This window comes from Rhinichthys klamathensis, unplaced genomic scaffold (assembly GCF_029890125.1).
Source record: "Rhinichthys klamathensis goyatoka isolate OS25496 unplaced genomic scaffold, OSU_Roscu_1.1 h1tg000076l_1, whole genome shotgun sequence".
NCBI lineage: Eukaryota > Metazoa > Chordata > Actinopteri > Cypriniformes > Leuciscidae > Rhinichthys > Rhinichthys klamathensis.
In genome coordinates, this window is record NW_026606618.1 from 2,630,063 (window position 1) to 2,657,339 (window position 27,277).

Consider the following 27,277-nt stretch of genomic DNA (forward strand, 5'->3'; position numbering starts at 1 on the left):
TTTAATTCAGTGTGTTACTTGGACAGTTACTCAGAATTTATGAGTGAAAATTGTTTCAAAGTAAATATTATTGCTGTTTTTTAAAAGAGATTAAAAAAAGGTCTGCAAAAAGTAGTGCTGTCAAATCGATTAATTGTGATTTATCGCATCTAACAGTTCATCTAAGTTTGTAAATATGTATGTATGTATATATATATGTGTGTGTGTGTGTGTGTGTATACGTGTAAAACTATATACAGTATATACTTTTATGTTAGGTGCGCTTCATCCCGATTAATCGATTTGACATCAAGCTAATTGCTGAGAGTGACAGTGACATAACTTATTATATACATTTTATTAATAAAAAGTATTACAATATACATGACAACAGAAATGAAATCGACTGAAAGGCACTTAAAAATAACTTTATTTTAGACAAAACATTTTTAACATTATACATGAATGCATTTCTCAATGCATTTCTTATTTTTAATACAAAAGGCAGTGAATCCTGTCAAAACAAGGAAGTGCTACTTTTGCTCTGAGACTGCTTAGGAACAAGCTTTGAAAGACTTTGAAAGGTCAAGGAGAATAAGTCATTACAATATGAAACGAGACTCTTCTGTTCGTTTTATTTAACTGAAATCTTGTCTCCAGGTTCTGAAAACTCCTTCAGTAATCTGTGCTCAAATATGTTCCAGTTGTCCGAGCTACATCTGCGCCATTTCCCGGACGGAGGCTTTACCAAAGGAGTAGAGCTGGGATTTAAATTGCAAGACAAAGTACAAAACACCTTGTAAATCAGCTACAATGAAAGTCTGAAGCCATCATCTACATGATATGCCAACTGAGGTAAGAGAAAACGCAGACCTCATGCTCGCTCTTTACAGCTACACCTACTAATTATCAAGGGAAGGGTCCAGGATGGAGGGTGTTTCAGGAGAAATGGGCATATGGACTTTCTTTGCATCACTTGCCTCTAAGTCAATTAGAATGCTACTAAGAGAAAAAGTCCCCAGCACAGTACATTAGCTGCCAGTGATTTGAACATTTATCACTTCAGGACAAGAGGCTACTGCGCTTGCCTGCATAATGGTCCTTACCCTTTTGGGGGCCAACAACAATGTTGTATGTAGACATAACCACCCCTGTGCTCATCTAGTGCAGGCAGTGAACACTTTAAAGACAACAAAAGCCTGAAGTTCTTGCAGAGTAACATTGAGTAGTAGACGATGTGAGCTGGTTAGATGTTTACATTTTTGTCTTATCTCGCATAGGAAGATGGAAGCATGTTTCTGCTTCAGGATAAAACAAAAGATCTACAGTATCAATCATGATTTTATTTAATCAAGTAATATTTATTCACAATTGCAACTCTATTTGTCATAAATGTGACTATTTTTCGTAATTTAGATTTTTTTCAAAATTGACACACAAGTGCAAATTTATATCTTTCATTTGTGTTTTTCTCACAATTACGAATTAATATTTTACATTTGCAGCTATTTCTCACAATTACGACTACATATCTCATTTGCAACTATTTCTCACAACTGCAAATTTATATCTCACATTTGCAATGATTTCTCACAATTACAACTATATATCTCAAATTTGCAACTATTTCTCACAACTGCAAATTTATATCTCACATTTGTGACTATTTCTACCAATAAACGACTACAGTTTATCTCTCATTTGCAACTATTTCTCACATTTACGACTATTTCTCACAAGTGCGAATTTATATCTTACATTTGCGACTATTTCTCACAATTACGACTACCGGTATCTCTCATTTGCTAATATATATCTCTCATTTGCAACTATTTCTACCAAATTTATACTCACATTTGCGACTATTTCTACTAATTGCATATTTATCTTACATTTACGACTATTTCTCATAATTGTGAATTTATATCTTACATTTGCAACTATTTCTCACAATTGCAAATCTCTATCTCACATTTGCGACTATTTCTACCAATTGCGAGTTTATATCTCAAATTTGTGACTTTCTCACAATTACGTCTATCTCACATTTGAGACTATATCTAACATTTACATCTAGTTCTTACAATTGTGAATTTTATCTCACGTTGGCTTTTGTGTTTATATCTCTTTACTATTTCTCACAATTACGACCATATGTCTCATTTGCGATTGTTTCTAACAATTGTGACTTCAGTATATTTCTCATTTGCGACTATTTCTCACAATTGCAAATTTATCTCACATTGGCTATATTTAAATATCTCATGACTAATTCTTACAATTACGACTATATCTCATATTTGCGATTATTTCTCCCAATTACGACTATATCTCACATTTGCGACTATTTTTACCAATTGTCAATTAGGTCACATTTGCGACTATTTCTAAACATTTTGACTGTATCTCACATTTGTGACTATGACCCGGTTTCACAGACAGGGCTTAGATTAAGCCAGGATTATAGGCCTAAATTCAATTAGGGCATTTAAGTAGCTTTTATAAATGTGCCTTAGAAAAAAACATTAGTGGTGTGCATCTTGAAACAAAACAATTGCACTTACATATTTTAAGTTATAAGTTAAGACTAGCTTAAGCCTTGTCTGTGAAACCGGTGGTATATGTCACATGTATGATTATTTCTCACAATTGTGACTTTATTTCTCATAATTGTGACTACAAAATACAGAATTAAAAGATTTTTTTAGCACTTTTCTGACAGCTGTCAGTCATAGGCAGGAACTTCTCCTGGGTCTGCATCATTTGGGATTATAGTAGTGGCTTCAACATTAAAACAAGCACAGCAGCCTTATAATGTGTTATTCATAATGCTGAGAACTGACTAAAACACTTTGACTTGAAAAGCACTGTGTGGCTTTTAGCTCTGCAGGTCCACTCCTGCCTTGGTCTCCAGCTGTCTTAAAGTCTGCTGACGCAGCATGCGATTAACATATACATGAGAGGTGTTTCACACCTGAGCTTTTAAACAGCTTTTATATGTGCCGCATGTGGCCAAAACAAATTTTCTATCAGAAAAGAGTTGAGTCTATCAGAATTGCAGCTTTACAATTCACTGCGATGTCTTAGGATAAACAGAAACATCATATGATGTGTGCCGACTGCCGATGCACTCAATGACCTTGTTGGATATCAGGACTGTCATGGAACTTAAAAGAGAGCTTCCTGGCAACCTCAACCATTTCCTTAAGTAGTAAAAGCTGTCTCCGTGAGACATTAAATTGCCATCTGGCTTAATCACCGATAGGTTTGACTCAAGTCAGTGTTACCAAACTGACATCTGGACGCAAAGCAGTTTCATACTGTAATAGTTACTTAAAGGAATAGTTCACCCAAAGAAAATTATTTTCACCCTCATGTCTTTCTAAACCTGTATGCTGTTAATTTGTTATATACTGTATATTACACATACATATAAAAAAGAGCAGCATAACGAGTAAAATATCTCAAAATATCACCTTTTTGTGAAATGTATATATACACTAAAACTAAATAATACTTTTTTCTTTTCTTTTTTGCGAACTATCCCTTTAAGATGACTAGCATATTTAAACGGCCAGCAGTCACACCGCAGAGAAAGTCTATGATTTGTCTGGTTGAGCTGAAGTTTTTCACTTCCTTCTCTATATTTAACTAACTCTTACATTTCTGGACTTTGTCCTTGGATTCTGTGGGCGAAAAACCGGACGAAACAGGGGGAAAAAAAGAAAGAAACGTCAGTCCGCTTGCCATTCCCCATCCGTATACCTCCTCTAAACTTTCTTTTCTCATCTCTCTCCAGAGTTGCACAGCCTGTGCCAAAGATGAACTGAAGCATTAACAAGCTCAAATGCTGCTGGTGTGTTTCTCTCACACAAGCCCTGAGCTTAAGGCCAATACAGCCAAACAAACCTTCTGCCATATTTCACAGCCCCTTGAGTTGTCGCAACCCCAGGCAGATCAATAGGTCGGGTGACAAGATCACACACATAGTGAATGTGTGAGGTGCCAAACTAACAACTCGGCCTAGAAGGTCGTCCTCTATAGACATTTATGAGCAGATTTGGTCTTTGTATTGTTAGAAAGGGACTACTTTCGTTTGCCCTTTTGGTGAATCATGCTGTTTTGCCCTTCATTGAGAGAATCAAAGGTGGTTTTGGTAGGGAAAAATTACAGTAAAAAAGGTCCAAGGCACACAAAGCATTTATCTAAGTGGATTTTTCATTATATAATTTTTTTTTAAAAAGACACATTATTTGTACTGTTTTCCTAAAATTTTCCATATCTTTTATTATGAAATATCCAGGTAAATACAGGCTTTTTAATAAACCTAAATAAATTGTAGGATATTAGAAATGATCGATGCAAAGAGGGTGTATTTTAAGCTGACTCTTTTCTATAGATTAAAATGACCACATTTGTAAGCTAATTAAATGGTGTGTTGAAGTGTGGGAAATCGTTTTCATTAATTATTAGGGCATAATTCCAGTGCAGTCTGCTGGTGTGTTTCTCTAACTTCCTTCGGAACAGACAGATATGTAGTGTATGCAGATGTCCCAAAGTAATTATTGTAAATTAGTGATTCTTATGGGTCAGGGCCTGCTGGGGGCCCTCAACATTTTTTCAAGGGGGCCACAAAATGATTTAAAATGAGGGGGAAAAAACTGCCTTGGCCTTAAATAAAAATAATATGCTGAGACTAAATTGGTGCAAACTCAGAAATTATGTTTATAAAATATATATTTACAAATTGCACCAAGTTGCTAATGATATCTGAGTCCACATCAGTGATTTCAAGGTTAGACTGCTGTTACAGCACTGTTACACTCCCATTCAACACTAATATAAGTTTCCTGTTAATAATTATTTAAGCAAATAGGCCTGTACATGTTTAGAAATGTAATATATCAATATTCAGTATTGCAATGCACAGCACTGTAAAATATCGCAAGGATTTTACCAAATTTAACTTTAATTTCTAACACTAAAAAAATTGTATTCTGAATTTTACTGTGGAATTTACAGAGCCCCTAAAGGGACATGCAAAAATAAAGGAAACAAAAGATGAGATGGGAGGAAAAATTATATGTCAATATGGTTTTGTTTTCTCAAACTTTGCATTCACTTGAAAATGTTGTGCGTTACCTCAAGAAACTTTGCGTTTGCTCGTAAAGAACTTAAAAGTTTTGCCAGCAAATGCAAAGTTTCTCAGTGGAACTGCAAGGGAACACAAAAGCATTGAAATACTGAATGTTTTTTTCCTCCTATCTCATATTTTTTCCAGCATCACCATGTCTCTTTAAGGCTCCATAGAAAGCAATGCAGGCTAGATCATTTCTTTTAATAACTTAAAAAGTTACTCAGAAATATACATATTTTAATTTTCATAATTTCAAAATGAGTTCACTGACTGACTTTTAGAAGTCGAAGCATCAGTGTTTGTTTTCTCGCCCCATGATCGTTTGGAGCGGGTTTCTCTCACTATTGTGAAAGGGAAAACCCGAAATGGAGCCGGAGCAGAGCGATACAGAGCGCTTTGAGCAGGGAGAGGAAATCACTCCGTTCCACTCATATGTATTTCCAGTCCGGTTTTCAGTCTGTATGTTGCCCAATTTTGTCTGAAAAATAAATTACCCTATAATATTTACTTTTATAGAACTGTTGTAGGTACATTAACTTTATGTTGTAGTATTGTTGACAAGCACGGTTGTCATTGCATACAGATATTCAGTAGCCTACATCAACACAGATAGTCTTGCTTTCTTATGTAATTAAAAAAAAAGTCTGTTGGACCGGAAATAAACAGTTAATTCCTCAGATTAAAAATATGTGCCCCCAAATCATTCTCTTGCATAAACAACCATAACAGACGGAGGAGTTCCCAAAAATTATCCTCCATGTCTCCTTATAGTGCGCAGCTCCCTGTGATTCTTTTCTCCTGCTGCTGCAGCTCGCGGCTGTTCAAACATTCGCGATCTCTCTCTCCTCACAGCGTCTCAAAAAGAATGTCAGCCGTCTATGTCTAGGTTTTGTTTAAAGTCTGAATCTTTTCTCTTTAAGTCTGAGCCCGGTTATCAAGGAGACCATATAGGTATTTCTCAGTGTGAATATCCTTTGAGTAAAGTCAACATCTGAGTCTTCTGTCTCCGCGCTCGCCAATCTCGCGCACCGCGGACACGGGACTATCAACCGTCCGCAATCTCCTCAGTGGGAATGGATACGGTGTCTTTGCTCTTTTTTTATTCGTGAATGGACCCCAAAATAGACAAGTCTGGTCGATTTATGTGTCTGTTTGCTTTGACCGTCTTTTCCAGTTCTTTGACGGCGTTTACTTGCTGGTACTAGATTGCAAACTTGTGTTTGGACAGCCAAAGAAGGGGAAATGATGGACAAAGACGGACTGGTTGTGCTGTTAGTTTTCTTAAATGTCTATTTCATCCACACGGATGCGTTCAGAAGAGATACCACAGAGAGACAGTCGAGATCCGAGGGTGGTTTCTGTCGGATCTTGCGGACGCAGACGCGGGGCGCTCGGAGAGAAGGACACAACGAGTTTCGCCTCAGAGTTGAAGGAGACCCAGAAACTTACCAACCCAGGAGCACTTACAGAGGTTAGAAGTCACAAAATGACCTTTTACTGTCAAAAGGCTTTTCATGCAAGCCTGTCCAAAAAACAGCATGTGTGGAGTTTGTAAATATTGATGCGTAAATCGTCGTGCATCTTCTGCAGGTAACGTTAAATCAAGTTTGGATGACACTAAAATACTGAACAGTGTTTTATGTGATGGTGTGGTGAATATGTGTGATTATTGAAAAAGTTTAGAAAACCTGCTTTTTGCAGCATTATGTTTACCAAAGAGGACATTTGGATATGGGAGAATGGGATTTTAGTAACACGTTTGTTTAAACGTCTGTAACGTTGTGTTTGTGTGTGTCTGGTGACTCAAATTTCGATTGAAATATTCACGTGTCTGCTACAAATTGAAGTAGGTCACACATGTACAATGTATAACTTAACATACTGAAACATAAAAAACATGAAATTATGGGCAATGGCATGCATTTATTGTGGAAATCACGTGTTAAAAAAATCACTGCTGTTTTATTTGAAACATTTTAATTCCAATTCAAAACAACAAAATTGTATTATAAATATAGAAATACATTAAACATAAGTAAACAACTTGTCAAAACAAGACAATCAGCTGATTCGGATGATGCCAATTCTGCCATTTAACATCCATCATTATGATTTCTAACCAAATTATAAGAAAGACATGAAATTATACTTTCAGAATGTTTTTGTCTTTTAAATCCTTTGTTTTCACACACTTTACAACTTTTACTGTCACCTTAGGAGAATGATGGTCATGGCTTAAACTGTTACAAACCTACCCAGTCTCCCCTACAAGTGAGGAACTGTTAGACAACATTGTGACTGATTTGAAAAACCATTTGCAGTATAACCTAGTGTACATTTTAATGTTTCCACAATAAATTACCTGTCAGGATAAGTTAAATATTGGTTTCAACATCAAAACGCCCCATAACCTGATATATTTACTGTCATTTGGATTCATGTAAGTGGCCTTCATTAAGCAGCAGATGCCTTTTTATGAGGGTTTTATGCCCGGCGTGTTTGTACATGCATATGGATTCACTGCTCCATGTGAAAAGCACTCGCACATCCCACACACGCAAACGTACAGTACGTGCCAAATGCGAGAGCAGTTTGCGACTTGCCCTGGCACACTGTTGAGATCTGACCTACTGTTAAGCTCATTTCTGGTACCTCTGACCTATATTTTGTTCTCTCTCTCTCTCCAGTCAGTTTGTATGCCTCCAGCCCATCTTACTTTCGTGGCTTTACCCTCATTGCTCTGAAAGAAGGAAGGGAGGGCGTCACTCCTGACGATTACGCCGGCACTTTCAAGGTGAGGGATTGCAGTGACCCCATATAACTGCCTTGAACTGTGGCAATCAAAGATGACAGTCTAATTGCAGTCTCTGCTAAAGGATTTTCAGTTTATGTCGGGTTGCATCTGCATGTCTGTATTTAGACGTGGTACGTTTTAGGAAGAAAACGACCATTAACCCTTTGACGCATGAAATATTAAATCATAAAAAAAACACATTTGATTACAAAACAAGAATAAAATCTTTCTTTTTTTACCCAAATAATTATGTATTTAGAAATAAATACAGTGCAAAGAGGATTTCATTTTTTGTTGTCATAAATAAAAAAATATTAACATAAAGAGGAAAGTCCTATGGAATTATCGGTTGAATCACCCCTTAGTTAAAGTCGTCATGAAACGAAAGGTGCAATAGTCTTTTCTTCCCTATTGTGAGTGACGTATATCAGAGTTAAACAGCTTCTCAAACAAGAAAAAATGTTGGGCGGGACTTGATTTTGTCCATTGAGAATTGATTGGATGGTTGTGGTTTGCTATTGCTTGTGATGTCATGTGAGTGACTGGTTGTCCCGCCCTCGCGCCAGTAAACACGTCATCAGAGAAGAGAAGACAAGTCACTGCAAGAGAGAGAAGTTATTTTGATTAAAGATTTTGACACATGAATTAAAAAAAAAATAATGATGTGCACAGATAAATCATTTATAATAAACACTGCAATATTCCATAAAAAACAAGAATTGTCCATTTTGATTTCATGGGGACTTTTTTGAAAATGGCTGTAGTGGATGTCATACATCAGAGGGTTAAAAGTGTGTTCACATAAGCAACATTTCTGTGAATTTTCATAGGCAAAAAGGTACATTATCTATTGTCGATAGTGTAATGATGTATGAAGCACCACTCAAACAGAAGCCACTTTCTGTTTGTCATTGCAGCGAATCCTGTCTGACCAATTCGAAAAATGTATCGGGAAATCTCTTGCCCTCACACAAAATTTCCAGACGCGTGGATTCCTATTGAAATGAATGGATTTCACCCGCAAAAATTTGCTAAATGATTGTAAATGTGACCATATACTGTTTTAAGGATTTCAAATCCATCTTTTGCCAGAGAGCAAAGCTGAAGTTGATTCAGACATGTTGCCCCTCATTGGTAACGCACTGACCGTCTCAGAGCCGTGTCCTCTCTGAAAGACAGGACCCCTATCATTTAGTGCTCTCTACATCAAGCCGCAGTGCTTCCCAAACTGAAGCAGGAAGGCTGTTAGCGCGGCATCTCTCCCCCTAGATCTCATTAACTGTGGTTGCCGCTCTACACTCCTTACCGCTGTGTTTTTCAGCGCTCAAATTGCCTGGCGGATGTTAGCAGACGTCCTCTGTTGAGGTCTTTAACTGGGGATTCTTTGGTCTTGACAGACTAAATTGAATGAATGAAAAAACACAATAAAGGCAACTACAAAATGACAAAAATCTGTGGTTTTGTCCTAAACGTTTATGAAGCAATGACATATAATGATGCTGGAGATGTTGAAAAGGAGAAATCTTTTTAAAATCTAGTTCAAAGAGTTTTTAGAAATGGGATCTTTCTATTCTTTTTGGTTTTATTCATTTTTGAGATTTGATTTTTACTATTGACTAAAAACTTGCTTTTTTTATTTATAATAACACTTTGTCAATGTATAGTGAAGCACAACGCTTTAATTATTTACATGCGTGTAGGTTACGTGTTTCTTCCAGCGGCTCCATTCACAGTAATTGCTGCTCCACACGAACTCAGTCTCTGCATGTGCTGTTTGTTTGTGTTTTTGTAACATGCATTTGGGAACGCTTATACAGTCTGACGCACTTTGTGTGTCATAGTGAAATGTTGCACTGTTATCATTTACATGCATGGAGCGCGTCTCATCAGCTCGGTCTCCATCTCCAAACTCCATCTCTGCATATGCTATGAGTTTGGGTCGTTTATAACGTTCATCTGGAAACGCAACATGAGCCATTTTACCAGATGTAAATCATTTATAATCCTATGCCAATTGCCAACACAGAAGAACACATCAATATGTTTCTAAATATGCAAATTGTTGTGCATCGCGATTTCAACATAAAAGTTGAAACCCTCGCTCTGAGTTTTGATGTCCACATGTTCTTGTCCAAGTAATTAACGTGGCTTTAGAATTTCTATCGTACAGAAGTGACCAGATATTAAAGATTAAGTGGACATTTGAATTAAATGTTGTTTGTCCAATATTAAACAAGGATTTGATCATGCTAAACTGTGTAACAACAACAATCACCAGGCCTTTGGTGCTCTCTGCAGGCATTTGTTATAATACATACAGTAATGTACATAAGTTGATAATGTTTAAATTATGTATATTACATTTATGTATTTTAACAGTGTTGTGAACTGATAGATCAAAAATGAGCTTCATCTCAATGACCCTTATCTGTTTTCGAATATTTATGTATACAATAATATATTGTGCAATATAATGTCTGAGAAAAACATTAAAGTCCCTGTAAAGTCAAAATTAAGTATGTGTTCTGAGGTTGTCACACCACAGAAAAATGTGTTATTAGCCACCCAAACAAATTTGAATGATAAAAAAGCCAGCAAGTACATAAAATAAGCTATCAAAATTTAGAAAAAATGAGCAGTATTCTCTGCTCTCAAACGCTGGGGGCGTGTCCACTGGCTGCGCTGAAACCACGCCCACTCGCGGGAATGCTGCCGACGGTGATATTAGGTGATACTGCTTTCGGGACGGGGAGATGAAGGCCGAGATGAAGGCCCCATTCACCAGTAACAGCGGATTATCAGTGAATCCCAGTTGTCTCCGACGAAAGTTTATAAAACTATCCCGTGTAAAATGATCACTACAGAGGCAGGTGTTGGCGGTGATCCTCAGCTCTCCATCAAGGTTGGCTCTTCACAAAATTAATCCACCTCTTCTTGATATGATCGTTTTTAGGAAATTTAAATAAAGACACTGTACATGATCGCATCCAGGTAGTAGCCTACGCATTTCCGTGTCGAAGGCATAGCTAGCTAGCAAACTGTAGTAACTAATAGTACTGACAGTAACTCGCGATTGAGCGGCGAACTGATGCGAATGTGCTCTATTGTTAGGGGAGTGGCCAGTCTCAGTGCGTCATCAAGTAGGGGCGTGTCCATGAGCTCAGGGGCTCCAGTGCGTCATCGAGCCCCGTTTTAGCCCCGCCCAAAAAATCCGGAAAATAGCAATGGTGAAAACCCTGTTTACGGTCTAACTCCACAGTTCAGTACTTCACGGTTCACAGTCTTTGCAATATGTTTTAGCAATACATTTCTAACATTTATAATGGGTTTAGAATTTGTTTTTAGAATTGCCTTTACAGGGACTTTAACATGTCCACTGTAGTATAATGACACCATTTATAACATTAGAATCTATTTTTATGAGCACAAGTTTAGCAGGGAGCTTGACCCATTTATTAGGGTGCTGTTGTGTAATGTAATTTTTGCCCATTGAAAATGATTGCAAACACATTTGCTGGGTGAAATCTATAAGAAGTTCATTCTACTTTAGTTTAGTAATTTGATCAATGACCCTGACCATGACCTGTATTATCTGCAGAATAAAACGTTTCTGTATGTTTTCGGTACTACGATTTGTAACATTTAGGTGTTTTAGATGTTACCTCATTCCTAGATGTTTGCTACCCATGTCTGCCTTTCAAAATATTCATATTCATCAGTCATCTTGACAGTTCATAATATACAATGCTGTTGCACTTTTCAAGCAAACACAAATTGACAAACAAATCTCGGGCCAAACCAGTGTGGTTGAAATAAACATCGCGACATCTCACCATTCGTTTCGCTTAATCTCTCCAAGGAACCCCCTGGAAGATGAAACATCCTCAATTCCTTCAGGAGACGTTGTTATTCACTCAGGCCACGGGGTTCTGTGCGTGCGAGAGAGACAAACTGAAAAGAGGCAGAGTTTAAAAGAGCAAACAGAAAACGGCTTTCACTGTCTCTCAGGAGCAGGGCCACACAGCCTCGCCAGGAGCCACAATTAAAACAAATGCCTCTCCTCTGTTTCCTACAACTTTCCCCCAGCTGGTTCGCAGCATTTCTGAGACAGCCACTTAAAGCCCCCTTTTTTACCCAGGAAACAATGCACCCGGCTGCTTGGCCCGCATGGCCTCTTTTAAAATAAACACTAGGAGAGCGGCTGTTGCACAGTCCTACAGCTCAAAGTTTAGCCTAGTTTCCCTATCAAGTCAGAAGTTTCCGGTTCACTGTTTTGTTTTTCAGTCCGAACATGGTTGCAACAAGGTTGCTTAAGATGCCAAAAATTGTAGATTTTACTTTGGAAATGAAGGCCAGAACCAGAGGGTAATGTGTGCAGTTGGGGTTTGCATGAGAGTGTGTGTGAAAGAGTGGGAAGGGGAAATGGAGAGAACGAGAGATAGAGTGAGAAAGAGGGAGGAAGAACTTAATGCACCACGAGCATGGATTTTACTATTCGATGGACATTTGGCAGCGATTTCGGTTTTGAAACATGCAAACAAAATTGTACTTTTCCATTCCCAGTGGAATTTTCCATCACTTGGATAATGTGTTTTACAAACAGTAGGAGCAATATATATCTGGAAGACTTTTCATGTGCTTTTGTGTCTGTGTTTTTACTTAATAATAGGTACAAAAATTAGCAAAAGTATATATGTGACAGGTATTGAAGAGGGGAGAAAGAAGTCTTCCTTGTTTTTTTTTAAATGTTTTTTTATTTATGGCATTTCAGTGCAAAAGCCTGCATCTTATTTGCTAACCTCTCAAAATCTAATTTAACCAGACGTTGTGAGTATTTATATCACTTCTTTTCATAAAACTCAGCTCTATTTGCTTGCCGCAATTAACTTTGCGCTATTACTGCCTGGGGAAAGCAATTAATTAAACAATTTGATTAAAAATGGATGTTTAAATTACATTTTTAGTTATCATGGAAAAAGTAATTCATCAAATTATGATCAAATGACATAGAAGAGCGTTATAATCGGGCATATTCAACATTTTGAAAAGTCAATTCATGCCCATGGATTGCAGTGGTGCATTTTTCTCATTTAAAAGTTGCCTCATTCTCATTCAGAATCTTGCCTCATGGGTTAACATGAGCTCTAGGTCTAAGTAGCACAGAACCATCAATTACATATTTGTCTTCTGCACTCAAAGATGTTGAAAGAGCTGTCATGTACAGTTAGTCATCTTGGCCCACAGATGAAATTTGATCCTATAGTCATCCCTGAGCTCATTTACGGTACTAATCTGCTGTCTAGTTGGGAAACTGTTGCGTCATTAGTCTAAAAAAAACCCGAAATCAATCAGACTCTTGCTGTTTTTGTTTTTAATTGTCTTAGCTGCCAAAGGAGTAGCTCCCCCCCAAATCAAATGATTTACTCATTCTCACGTGTGGTTTCATTGTTCTGTGTTCCACAGATAATCGATGAAAGTGACACACAGTTCATGACTAACTGCCCTCCGGCTGTCACAGAGAGCATTCCCAGAAGACGCACAAGGATACAGGTGTTCTGGACAGCGCCACCTTCTGGCAGTGGCTGTGTCACTCTCAAGTGAGTTATTATGTTTTGTTTGTCTTTTATTTTGACCATTATCCTGGAATTGGATAGCAATAAATAAGTAAGAATCCATTAAATTGGGCTGATAGACGAACGTCCGTAGTACTGAATTGATAGATTGTTGAATAAATGGAAAGAAAAAAACAGAGAAAACAGGGTACAGTCTGAGCCTCTATGCCGAGTTTAGTGTCCAGAATACAATACCGATTCTAAGCACTTGTCTCATTTAGTCAGTGTTTTATCAGTCACCTTCTTGGAAAGTATTGAAAAAGGAAAACAAAGTCTTTTTCGATCATATTTGAAGCCGAGTAAACAGAAATAAATTTAGGACCATTGATCGAAGATGTGATTATGATTGATTGATGTTGGGCGGTTATTGTATCGTCCTTGAGAGCTCCTATTGTAGGCTGCGGATCAAAGACGATTATGAAAAATTAAGAACTTTTAAAAGTTTTTACGTATTCTAAGCTTTCAAACAACATCCTCCCATGAGTTTTCTTTGCATACAGAAAGCGCGCAAGCACACATGGTCTTCAACCAAACAAAATATGAATGATCTGTATGAATGTTTCCACTCCACCCCCTCATGCTTTCATGCCATATTTGTATTTTTATCTCTCTTTCACCCAGTCCTTTTGAGGTCATAAACAACTTTAAGTACGTTTGATGCATTAAAGACATCTGAAAGTCTCTCTCTCGCTTTAGCTGTACATGGTGCAATGCATTAATGGTACATTTATGCATTTTTTTTCACATTATGGGTGCCTACCCTCAAAAAGCTTTCCAACAACTATGACCTTCTAGAAGTCTCTCTATGCCACTCTGACTTGTTGACACCTGGTCTGAACCAGTGAGGTCTATAATACCTGGAGAAAGCCATCCATTAGGTCATGGACACTCAATCAAACATTAGTTTCGGAGCCAATCACATGAGCCCTTAAAGGGCTTCAAATATGGTAAATGGAAACTCGAACTCAAAGAGTTTTGTACTTGCATATCATGCAAGCAGGTTTGAGGTTTCGCAAGAACCGATGAATGTTGTTCTCACTTGTCATTCAAGCACGTTTGAGGTTTCGCAAGAACCTGTGAGGCAGGGTTTCCGTTGTCCGGTAATTACCGGACATTGGCCGGGAAAAAAATGAAATGTCCGACAAAATTACTTTTTGCTTCTTATTTAATAATCCAGGCAAATTTGTTGATGAAACATTGATTAAAATTAATAAACAATTTATACAAAACGAAATTTTCAAGCAAAAATAATATTCGAAGATCGCTGGGTTGATTATTATTTGAAAATCGCACCCCTCCACCACATGCACGCACACATGCATTAGACTACACACCAGAGCATGTGAGTGGAGCGGTGTGACGCTTATTATAAGTTAAAAAACTTAAATATACGTTTCATTTTTATAAATAATATAATGTTATTATTTTTTTATTTCATCTGTTGATTAGGCTATATGAAAAGGGAACCGCATGAGATCAGTAAGATAGGATCATAAGATGACCAATAGGCCTATATATCGGAAAACATTTGGAATTGGTCAGACATGATTTTGACCACTTATTTAGTTTTGTTTTGTAGAAAGCCTTTCTTTAAAGTTTATTTCGTTTTGTATAAATTGTATCTTCATTTTAATCAATGTTTCATCAACAAATTTGCCTGGATTAAAAAATAAGAATTTATTCATATGAAGTGTGCATTTCTGGCGCGTTCACTACTGCGAAGATGGCGAGCATGCATCGTCAACTTTATCAATTTATCAACAATTTAAATGTTTCATGCATAATCATTACTTTCGCCGGTTCTTTGTGGCAAGCTTTATTTCAGGTGTTGTGTGATATCTCTGCGCCCAAGTAGCAGTGCTTCGCCTGTGTAGAGTCTCCGCAACGGCGATAGATTGAAACGCGCGTCCGAGTGAAGATTGCGCAACTCGCGCAGCGCGTCGTCCATGCAACTGATAGCAGCGGACACGAGCGCTCAGCTTGATTTAAAAAACAACTGATTTTAGCGCTAGATCTCTTATTTAATAGCGAACTAAATGAATGATCTGCTAGTTAAATGGAGATGTTAACTAGTTAGCTAGTTATTTATTTGTAATAGGTACATCCGTGCCTCAATGTTTCAAAAAGTGAATGTGTGTGTAAAAAACAATTGGTGTTAATTGACGCCAATCGGACGTTCATGTTTTTTTCCGTCTATTTGAAAGTTAGGCTAATAATAACATATTGCATTCTATACGGCCTGATTATGTCATTTTTTAAGTTACATAGCCTGCCTCCAGTTTTCCTCAACTTGACTAATTAAGAGGCGATATTTGACCGGCATATCATCAAAATGTCCGTTAAACGAAAACTCTGCCGGTCACTTTGACCGGCACCATTTTTTTCTAGCGGAAACTCTGCTGTGAGGTTTGTTCTTGCACGTCAAGCAATTACGGCCGTGTGATCGTGTCTCTTCAGGAGACTTTGATTAAACCGTTCGAATCATATGGATTACTTTTACAATGTCTTTATGAACTTTTTGAACAGTTTTTAAAGTTTTGGTGAAATGGACTTTCAATGCAGGGACAGAAATAACTCAGGTTTCCTGAAAAATATCTTCATTTGTGTTTCGAAGATGAATGAAAGTCTTATGGGTTTGTAATAACGTGAGGGTCAGTAATTGATAACTTTACATTTTTGGGTGAACTTACAACACAATCTCATGGCAATTCGTAACTATATTACGTTTTGTTGAATTGGTGCCTAATTCGTATGAAGTTGTACAATCTCATTCGTAGGTTTTTATACAATCAGTCACTGTTATGTTTAGCAAGATCATGCTTACTTTAAAAAAAAAAAAATTACGTTTTCATCACATCGTACAAAATTGCCACCTAAAAATATAGTTACATTTTTCCATGAGATTGGGGTGGAACTAACCCTTTAAACCCTTTGTTTAAAGCACAGTTGAGTAGGCAGACCTAATTTTAAACACCCTCGCAATATTTCAACTGGTTTGCAGGTGCTTTGTGAATTAAAAAAACTGGTTGTGCTTTGTGATTTCCATTTAAAATAATGCATGCAAAAGTGATACAACTGCTTAAGTGAGCCCCCAAATGTGTTTTTACTTGAGTAAGGCTAACTTTAATCTGCTTGTGTAGCAATTGTGAAATTAAATTGATGTAGAGACAATTAAAACCTTCTCAGTGGGAGTATTTATGAGCTATTGTCCTCGTTCTCCTCTTTCTGTCACGTACTCATTCATCCCTTTTGTCCTGTCTCTCCCTGTCCTTTTTTTAATTCTTAAAAATAATCTTTCCTCCACCTCACTCAGAACCCACATCACCTACCAAGGTCTCATTTGCGTCCTTTTACTAACTCAAGGAAATATTATTGTAGCTTTAAAATTTATCCATCTGTCTTATTAGGGCAGGGATGTCTGTTTTTTTTTTTCTTATAAACATTTGCTGGGAAGCATCTGCTGTGCCAATGTGGTGGATCTGCTGTCACTTCGCCTTGGCATGTCAGAACCGTGGAGACATTGCACCTTGTAGCACCGGGCCGAATGCCAGATCTCAGGCTCGAAGCACAACTGGCAATGGCGGCAAATGAACATCAAATAAAAGTGCAATTACTTCTGGAATCCCTCCAGCACTTTTCTAGTGAAATGTCAAACAGACCAGGGATTGGAAGGAAGTTTTGATCTGGATTTTTTTTCCCTTTGATTCCTTGGTGCCATCAAGCTGTGGAAGGCAGATAAGATGCAGCATTTGTGATGGTTTTGTTGACAAGCTTTGGGACTCTGGAGATAAATGACTTTCAGGTGTTCAAATGAGATGATCAATACCAAATAACAACAGAGGGGACGTCTTAAGAAGTTTTGAGAAGAATGTATCAAGTCTTGAGCAGTCACACTTTGTTGACCACTGTTGAGACACTTTCACACCAAACATGAATATACGTATATTCTTATCGCTTTCTTCATTGCTCCGTCCCCAAAATGCACGATCATGCAATGCAAGAAGTGGATGTCTCTTTATCATAGCAGAAGCGAAACAAAATAAAGCTTTGTGAAAAATAAAGCGAAGATGACGAACGAGCGACAAGAAAGAACAAAAAATGAATATACAGTACACTATACAACCAATCATTGTTAGTCGCCAGTAGCACACACTCAAAACCAATTGTACTCACGTATGGAGCAGAAACAATGCAACCTCTGCATCCGTTTGCAGGCCTTCCCGCTTAGCTCTTTCCAGCATTGTAAAGCTTTTCTAATAATAACACAAGTCCTAAAGCTCTCGCCTGATCATAATTCTTCTTTTTCCATTGATATTCCTCTGACCTTTTCTCTTTTGTAATGTCTCTCAGCCATCTCTCTTTCATCAGTCTTTTTTCTTCAAATCTCCCACTTGCTCACTCTCTCCTACCCTATCATGAGTGTATACGCCCCCTACTGCTGATTGGCTACAAGTGTGTTGTGGTGCTCGGCCCACTTTCAACAGCATTTTTTTTTTTCAGAAATCGCTTACTGCACCTTTAATAACATATTATTTATTTATTATTATTATTATATGCACACTTAATTAAATTTTTATATTTTTTGTAGTTAATGCGTTAATGTATCATTTTTAAGATAAAAAATGTCAGTTTTAACAAAGATTATACTTCATAAACATAATTGTATACAATATTTTAGTACAATAATTCTATAGAAAAAGATTGTTTTTGCTGCTACACAGCCCCCCCCCCCCCCCCCCCCCCCCCCAAAAAAAACTTATTTGTTGGTGATTCACTTTTCTTATTTCACATCATTTGTTTTGCAAGGATTTGACATTTTCTTTGTCAAACAAGGCACTACTCAGCTATAATTATTTAATTTAACTTCAGTTATGCAAATACATTTTAGGATTTGATCCCACTTACTTTATTATTTTTTTGCTACTAATCTAACAACAAAATTTGTTGGCAATTAATTTTCTTTCGCATCACTTTTGCTGTGAAAGAGCCTTGAAGCGGAACAGCATTCAAACAATCTTTCTATGTCAAAAAAGATGTTACTCAATTTCTCAAAAAGCACTTTGCAAAGCCCAAATGAGCCCAGAATCCATCATATTGGACACATCTTCACATTTTGATAAGGCCAGCACCAGATTTTCCTGTAAACCACCCACATAGTGGGATTATTCTCAGGAGGGCATAGCATTATGGACAGTTCTACCACATGTCATGTCCTTGACTGACAGCAATGGCAATAGGCTCTAGTGGGACAGTACTAGGACTCACCATTGATATTCCGATATAAGCCGAGTGTGGTTAGGTCTCTGGGATACTCCATCAGCAGCAGGTTTAAAGGAGATTCAAACCTTCACCGACCCTCTGAAACATGGACTGCACTCTTGAATACATTTGCTCTTTCTCTGACTCTTGTTAAACATATTGACATCAGTAGATGTCTCTATATGGCTTCATTTTAAAAGCCGAACTGTTTAAAGCATTCAGCATGCTGACTGAGATCATTGAAATATGCTCTCAGATAGTAGCATTATGCAAATGTAGCATTATGCACTGAAGCCTTTGTTAAAAGATGCATCGCCTGTTCCCATTACAATACAATTTTGAATGCGATAATGGTGGTACAGAACTATATCTACAAGACAAAGATAAAAGGCACCAAAAGTTGGGTGAACATTTTAATGTCATTACAGGGCCAGTGTTGTGCAGCGAAGAATCATTTTCTTCCAAGATGAGGGCTCACTTACCAAAAGACTGTGCGAGAAAGGTAATTTTAAAGCTGGGTTTTTCATGCACATCCCTATGATAACATTTTTACATCACCGAATGTGTTTTCCCCCTCCTGACATGCTCAGTAAACATACCTTTTTTCCCCCTTTCATCTGTTTTTGATGATCTAAATAAACTCTGCACTGTACATGGTTGTTTAAGCATGCCGTGTCAATTTGTGCATTTTTAATGTTTGTATTGAGTGTGTATAAGATGGTGGTTAGATCCACATGTGCATTGTTTTGTGACATGAAAGTTAAATATAACTATCTTCTTCTGAATGGTTTTGCAGATCCAGTTGAGACTACTGAAAAACCCATTCAAGAATGCTGTGCTTGTGGAACAGCCAAGTATCGAGTCACTTTCTATGGAAACTGGTCTGAGAAGGTGCATCCCAAAGACTACCCAAGTAAGAACAAGCTATTTGTGACATATTATATTACCATAAAACATTATTAGTGTTGTGAGGTACATTGTGCCAGGTACTGACATTAAAATACGGTACCTTACCCTGTATTGCATTATGGAATTTGACAATATTACAAGTTAAATTTGTAATTTATCTATATTGAAACATTGTTGTTTACTAATTCTGATGCCACACTGATTTTGCAGTGCAAAGTGCATTGCAGAAAGAGTGGGCAGAGGTGGGCAGCAATATTTCTTTCCCACAGCTTTAGCTCTCAGGGCTGGTTTGCTAATATAGCAGTCAGCAGGAGAGCTGGTTCTGTTACCTATGTGTGTGGCAGCAATGATCCAATCTGTTATTTACTGTCTGGCACGCAGGCGAGACGACTGCCTGGGCCGCGATACTTTGTGAGATAAGAGATGCCGGGCAGATGTTGTCACAGAGCGCACTGCCGCTAGTTAATAGGTCTGTGGAAACAGACATTGATGTATGCGGTAGGCTCTTTAAAGAGAGAGAAGTGTAGAAGCTTAGATGTGTTAAGATACACGCTAGAGAACAAATTACTTCAAAAGCAATTAACTGGTAGGCTATGTTGGATTTAGCATTGTATAAAATCTCCAGCTCGAAAGATCAGTTATTTGTTCACTGTTATTTCTGCCCCAAAGGACGTGCTAATCATTGGTCGGCTCTCATTGGTGCTTCTCACTCAAGAAGCTACGTGTTGTGGGAGTACGGAGGTTTCGCCAGTGAAGGAGTCAAGCAGGTGGCTGAATATGGATCACCCGTCAAAATGGAGGAGGAGATTCGACAAAAGGTAGGCCTTCCGGCTAAGATATCAGGATCGGTCAGATTAACTTTAATTTAAAAGCTAATGTTGAAGTAATTGCTCGATTTTCTGAACAAGATTTGTATTTTTCTTGGGATTATCAGCTTATTTTCTTATTATCATTTAACCACCAGAGATTGACTTTTAAAGTTCTTTGTTGGTCAGGATTAGGTCCATTACATTTTCTCAAGATGCTGTTTGTTTAGGATTATTTTAAACATTGTCAAACTAGCCAAAAGAGTCGAATCTGAATGAATCTTTAAAGTAAATGAGTGTTTTTGAAAAAAAAAATTTAAGCAAACAAATCAGTGTTTTTGAACTAACCTTTCAAATCGTTCTCTTTCACTTCCACTAACACTGACATTTTTTGTGTGGAGTGCATGCGTGCTTTGGTTGCTTGATAAAAGTCGACCCTAGTCGATAAAATGGAGGCAACTGTATTGCCTTTTGTGGAGAAAGAGCTTACTGAAAGAGCTTAGCCAGACACTTTTTTTTTTTATTTTTTTTATTTGATGACATGCAAAGTTTAATAAGGCAAAATAAGACTTGTTTTGGGCATGAATGACTCAGTGATTCAGTGACTCATAATAGACAAAAAGACTAATCTCAGACTAATGATGTAATCCACAGAAGTAATGAATCTTATTGGTGAATTTAATCAAAAGATTTGAGTCACTAGGATGAATCAAAATGCCCTTGCTGAATTTTCTCATCTATAATAATTGATCTGAAGTTTTGTCAGCACTCACAAAATCAAATTCCATTAGCTGACTTATTGCTTTCACTCTATCAAAAGTTGCTTGGCACTCATTTTATGTTTCTGAAGTTTTACACGCTCTCACGGTGTTGGAAATAACATGTCAAAGGTTGATCAGTTAACGAAGGGTTCTGCCTAGCATCTTAATTAAACACATTAGTCAGTATCAGCTAATCTTCATATTGCTATAATTTAATGTTAATTTCCGCCTCTTGAAAGACACGTTAACAATTGCATGCAGTCTGAGACGGAAGGTCATTTAGCAGCTTTGTAGGAAGGTGTGTGCAGTATAATTCAGTGTTAACACGACGGGGTTCCTCATGAGGATTTTAAAGGTCGCCTGGGAAAGGTTCATACCCTACATGTTCCCATTTGTCTTTTAACAACGCACTGGGATTTGCAGTGCACATCTCACAATGATGGATCTCAGAATGATGAACAGAATTTTTTCTGCTTCACACACATGCAAATACGGTTGCAAATGTGTGTGTATATGATGAAATAATTATAAATAAAGGTTTATAATAAATTATTAGTATTACAAAATAAAATGTACTTATTCTTTATTTATACACAGATTTGTATATAAATAAATATTATTTACAACCATATTTTGGCGACAAAATTGCTAAACCTGACAAAAACTCCCAAAACCTCCCTTTGAGGACATAATTTGTATAAATGGCATAAAAATAAAGTAAATACAGTTTGTTTGTTTTATTTATTTTTTATTGTAAAAATCCAGAAAGTTTCCTGTTAGGATTAGGTTATAGTATTTATAATTAGGTGCATATTAAAATAATATAATCTCCCTATTTCTATTGTTAAGTAAACATATGTGTGTATAAACAATATATATGATATTTTTCTAAATCAAGTATTTTTCTAAATACACTTCTGCATCATAGCAATATCAAAATGAGAAATATGATTCACTTCATGTCTTATCCGTTTTCATTTTTCACATGTATCTGGAAGGTGCTTGTATTTTGTCGATTGTCTTGGAACATGGTTGACGAATTTACCCACAAATATTTATTGATTCGTGCTACAGGGACTTTCGGGCTGTCAACATTTGTTTCGTTTGTCATTGCAAACAAGTACATTGAAAAGTCCTGTCTGCACAGTTCTCAAACCAGAAAATTCACAAGTACTTAAAACAAGTTCAACAATGAAAAATCAATATTAAAAATACAAAGACACATAGTGCAAAAGTGCAGTACACGAAGCCACTTCCAATAGAGCTACCTTTTTTCTTGAAGCTGTCGAGTGTCTATCATATTTCAAAATTGATTTTGTTTTCTTCAATCTTGTCCATTTATTTTACAGCTCTTTTGGGCTTTCAGGGCTTTTTCCACATGCTTGATCTCCGTTCTGATACTGTTGGTTGGTTTTACCTGACATGTCATTCATCTTTGAGACGGTGCAGACGCTTTATAACCCTAGTGAGGGTGAATCTGTCAATCTGGCTTATTGAACTGATATGCTTTGCAGCTCTGTTTTTTACTTAGTTTTTCATCTTTTATTTAATATTTGCGAATCATTGGAATATCTCAAAAGATTTAATGTGCACTATGTTGTTCGACTTTAAAGAGAGTTCACTCAAAAAAATGTATAAGTGAATGGTGAGTAGAGGCTGTCAAGCTACAAAATCACCATAAAAGTCTCATAAAAAAGTCGTATGAACTTCTTTTATTATACTTTTATGGTACTTCATGATAGCCACTGGACTGGTCACCATTTACTTTTATTGAAACAAAAAGAGCATTACAGACATTTTTCATTTTTGGGTGCCCTATTCCTTTAAAAAAAAGTTACATTTGTATTGCAGTATACTTCTGATAATTGTAAAGCTTTCAGCATAAAATGGTATTTCAGACTTTTTTAAGCCATACATTTTCCCTGGTATACACCTAAAGGCAACCTCCAGAAACATTGCGGCGCTACGAACATCCTACTGTAAAATCAGTCATCAAAACCTTTTACAAAAACCATCACAGTCATTTACTGTCATTTTCGGCAGACATCATTTCACCATTAGGCACATTGCTTTCGGGAATGCAATCGCAGAACATTCTCAGCAGAAAAGAGCCGTGCGGATAAATATTTCAGTCGTCGATCACGTTGCTGCGGCTGAGTCTCTTCTGAATTCAAAATTACGACACTAGACGGGAGCACATTAATACATACGTATTCAAGACCATTGCAGAGAAGCTCAGTAGCTTTCTTTTGTAAGTATGGACTAGCACACTCTCTCTGTTTTTTATTGAAATCTCAAAGCCTGACCTTAAAATGTGGGGAAAATAATCCTATAACGAGCTAACGCTTATAATAGGATAAAACAAAACAGCTTTGCATTAAGCCAGACATATTCGCTCTAGTGATAAATTATACTATTATCTTGTTTACGACTGTTTGCTCAATGGCTGTACCTTTTAAAACTTCAGGTACTTCAGTACCACAAAGTCAAAAGGTCTTTTAAAAGCTGTAATTTTCTTTCCCATAGCTAGTGCATAGACAGAGGTGTAATCTTTTCTAGTCTTTTTTTATTGCCAGACTGTGGAATTCAAATCATCTTTTTCCCTCTTTTTTTTATGATGATTAAAATATGTAATTTTCCTCTCTCCCAGAGTCCCCTGGTAAGTTTTGACCTTGAGCTTATGGTCCACATTTCCACAGACACCTTTAACTTGGAATAAAAAATCGGAATAGCATTATAACATGCTTCAGTTAGTTAATGAGGTAGACGTCATGATTACAGAGGTGTCATAAAACCGACTCTAGGAAGGTCAGACGTTTTTTTCACGATGCAAGATCTCAGACATCAGCAAACACAGTGAGTCAGGAGGTTTCAAGGCAATTTCTTAACATTTGTTGTTCCAACTTAGCTGTTATGTCATTATGAATCTTATTATCATCTCATCTCGGTGATGATATATTTATCCCGCAATCTATCAAAAGCACAGTGTGAGGCAAATGGGAAAGTGAATGAAATGTGCTTTGGAATGAAGCAGGACAGGATGCTTAATGCTTTTGGAGCACTACGATGTATATAACTGTGAAATTTCCATTTGCACTAACAGTATGGGTGCTCTCGATTTACATGCTAAATTTGCCCTGGGAATCTTTATTGTGCTTCTTAGGTGGGTGTTTGCTTGTTCCTCTTAGCAATCTCAATTAATTAGGGTCTGTATGTGCTAATTAAACATTGCAGAATTGAAATGAATTTTAGTTTTTGCTGACCCACTGAACATGATGTGCCTCTTTCCTTGAGTTAATTGTGAGCTAAAGCTGCTAAGCATTTTAGTCAGAACTTGTCTTCGGTCTATATCCCTGTGATATACAGTCCTGCTGCCAAAACACTGCATTTCAGTTGTGAATCTATCATTGAGTAGCTTAACATCATTCAAACCTTTACATTTTGTGTAAATGATGTGCCTTTAGTGTCACCAAAGTGGATTTTAATCATAATATATACTACCGTTCAAAGGTTTTTGGATCAGTAGGATTTTTTTAATTAAATGTTTTTGAATGAAGCCTCTAAATGCTCTCTAATATTATTACAATTTAAAAAAAAAAATTTCTATTGTAATATATTTTAAAATGTAATTTATTCCTGTGATGCAAAGCTGAATTTTCTGCATCATTACTCCAGTCTTCAGTGTCATGTGATCCTACAGATTATTCTAATATGTTGATTTGCTGCTAAAGAAACATTTATTATTATTATCAATGTTGAAAACAAATATGATGCTTAATATTTTTATGAAAACCATGATATATTTTTCAGGAGTCTATGATGAATAGAAAGTTTAACAGAACAGCATTTATTTGAAATATAAATATTTTCTAAATAAAAGCCTTTACTGTCACATTTGATCCAGTTAATACATCCTCGGTGAATAGAAGTATTGATTTCTTTTAAAACAAAATCTTACTGACCCCTAATGTATGTAAATGTGTGAGCATGTAAGTTTAATTGCATATATTTATGTATCATTAATTTTAATTGGATTTGTATCATAGTTGTTTGTGCATATTAAGCTGGAATGGAGAAAGCATTTTACCATTGACAAAAATTACACCATTCAGCTTCAGCTAATTAATTCATTTGATGCTAATTCTTAATAAAGACGCTATATTTTTCTCTTATTGAGTTGCACAAAAAAGAATGGCAACTGATTTGCATTCTTTTGAAAGTGTTCAAGACAGCAATTTAGAATTTTGAACGTATGCACATTGTGTTAGCCTGAGATAAGTTTCCAGCACAGAAACCCTCAGAGTTACTCATTAGCATTGCAAGTCATCAACAAAACAACAAATTTCTACCATGGTGTTCAAACTAGCAATTAACAATGAAGTCAATCCCCATGGCAACTATATTTAGGGTAGACAGACTCATTTTTGCTTCTTTCTGTGATTTAACATCTCATTTCTCTCTTGGATGTGTCCTGCCAGATCCAACAGAAGACCACTTTAGAGTAAAAAGCACCAAAGGGACCGTAAAGAGTCAGCTTGGGCTCTCCGTTTTGTGCCTGTCTCCATCTCAAGCTGCGATGACAACATTCCTAATGCCTAATTCCCGCAGGCTGAGCTTGTGGGGCTTTGGATGGAATCCATCGGATTCTTCCACACCGTCCCAAAACTTCTGCTTGCTGGGCCCATTGTCTGTTCTAGCCCGACCTGGCCCTGCAGACGGTCGCACTGTTTAGAAAGATATTTCAGTGCTTTAGCTGAGAACAATTGTCTTGTTTCAGCCGACTGGCAGGTTTCAGGTTGCCTGTCAGCTTTGCTTTGGATGCTGCATGGAGACATTGGCGTATGAAAAACAAAGCTAATGCTTCTTCTGGCGGTGGTTTCAAAAGGCATTACTGATGTAAAAAAAAAAAAAGGAACAAGGAGGTTGTGCGAATTGTTTCAAGGCCTTTTGGTAGCGGATATGCCACTCAGTGAGCAGCGTAAAAGTCCTTTAATGTGTGTTTAGTGCACGAGAAGACCGTAATAATCAGCTAGAAGTGTACTACAATTTGTTCCCAACTCTCGTGTTGTTTTTTGCATCTAGCTGAGAAAGAAGAATTGGGTTTGTAGTAGCTAATGGGAACAAATGTGTCTCAACGAACACATACAGCTCAAGGGACCCAGTCCTCACAGTATAGAACAGCTTTGAGGCCAAACAACAGTTTCCTTGGAACGTTTATCTATCGTTTGCAATTTCTCCAAATCGTCCTTCAGATTTAGCCATTTTCGACGTCAAAGCGTTATTTTCATAAAGTAGGCTGATACACACCAGTTGTTTTTATAACCCTAGTATTCTGAGGGTTTCGGAGCCTTAAGTTGGGACATTGGCTGTGCAAGCACAAAATGAACCCTCTATTGTGCACACAACTTCTGTCACCTCCTCGTTGGTGTGTGTGTGTGTGTGTGTGTGTGTGTGTGTGTGTGTGTGTGGCACCCTACGTAAGCACTGCGGTCCAAAGGTGCCCAGGTCATGTGTTCCAGTAATCCTTAGGATCATGACGGAATGTGAAACATCTGGAATGGACTTTGCTGTGATAGCAGGGACTCGAAGCCTAAGATCACCATACAAAGCTCTGTGTCATCATGGCTTAGGGTTGGCACTGAGTCTTCCAAGCACCCCCAGGTGTTTTCAAAGCTCCTCTTCTAATCCTGAGAACCTCCAACGCTCGTTCCCAACAACCTCCCTGAAAACACCTACCAGTGTTGGGAATTTTTTTTTATATTTGCACAAGTAGCAGAGAAGTAGCATATTGTTTATATATTTATGAAATACCATATGCAGTCCTCAAATTTGATGCAGAAGTGTGGTGTTATTGGACACAGTTCAGCCATGTTTGTGCAATATGTGCATCGGTGGAGAGGATTTTTCACTTTATGAGTGAGTCATTGATTTATTAATTCAACTGTTTTAGTTTTAAGTATGCTGATTCTTTCAGAAACAAATCAAGTGCCGGTCTTCATGAGTGAGTCATTGAATCATTT

At 37.2% G+C, this 27,277-nt stretch overlaps 1 protein-coding gene across 1 annotated transcript in view; it reads left to right on the forward strand.

The window, feature by feature from the left end:
- The first annotated feature begins 5,863 nt into the window (after nt 1–5,863).
- spon1b (spondin 1b) overlaps nt 5,864–27,277 on the forward strand; it is a 64,665-nt gene continuing 43,251 nt past the window's right edge. The window contains exons 1-6 of the mRNA XM_056250920.1: nt 5,864–6,587; nt 7,804–7,910; nt 13,374–13,507; nt 19,210–19,283; nt 19,578–19,694; nt 20,360–20,508. Coding sequence (XP_056106895.1) covers nt 6,359–6,587; nt 7,804–7,910; nt 13,374–13,507; nt 19,210–19,283; nt 19,578–19,694; nt 20,360–20,508 — 810 coding nt within the window. The 5' untranslated portion in view covers nt 5,864–6,358. The remainder of the gene's footprint in view (nt 6,588–7,803; nt 7,911–13,373; nt 13,508–19,209; nt 19,284–19,577; nt 19,695–20,359; nt 20,509–27,277) is intronic.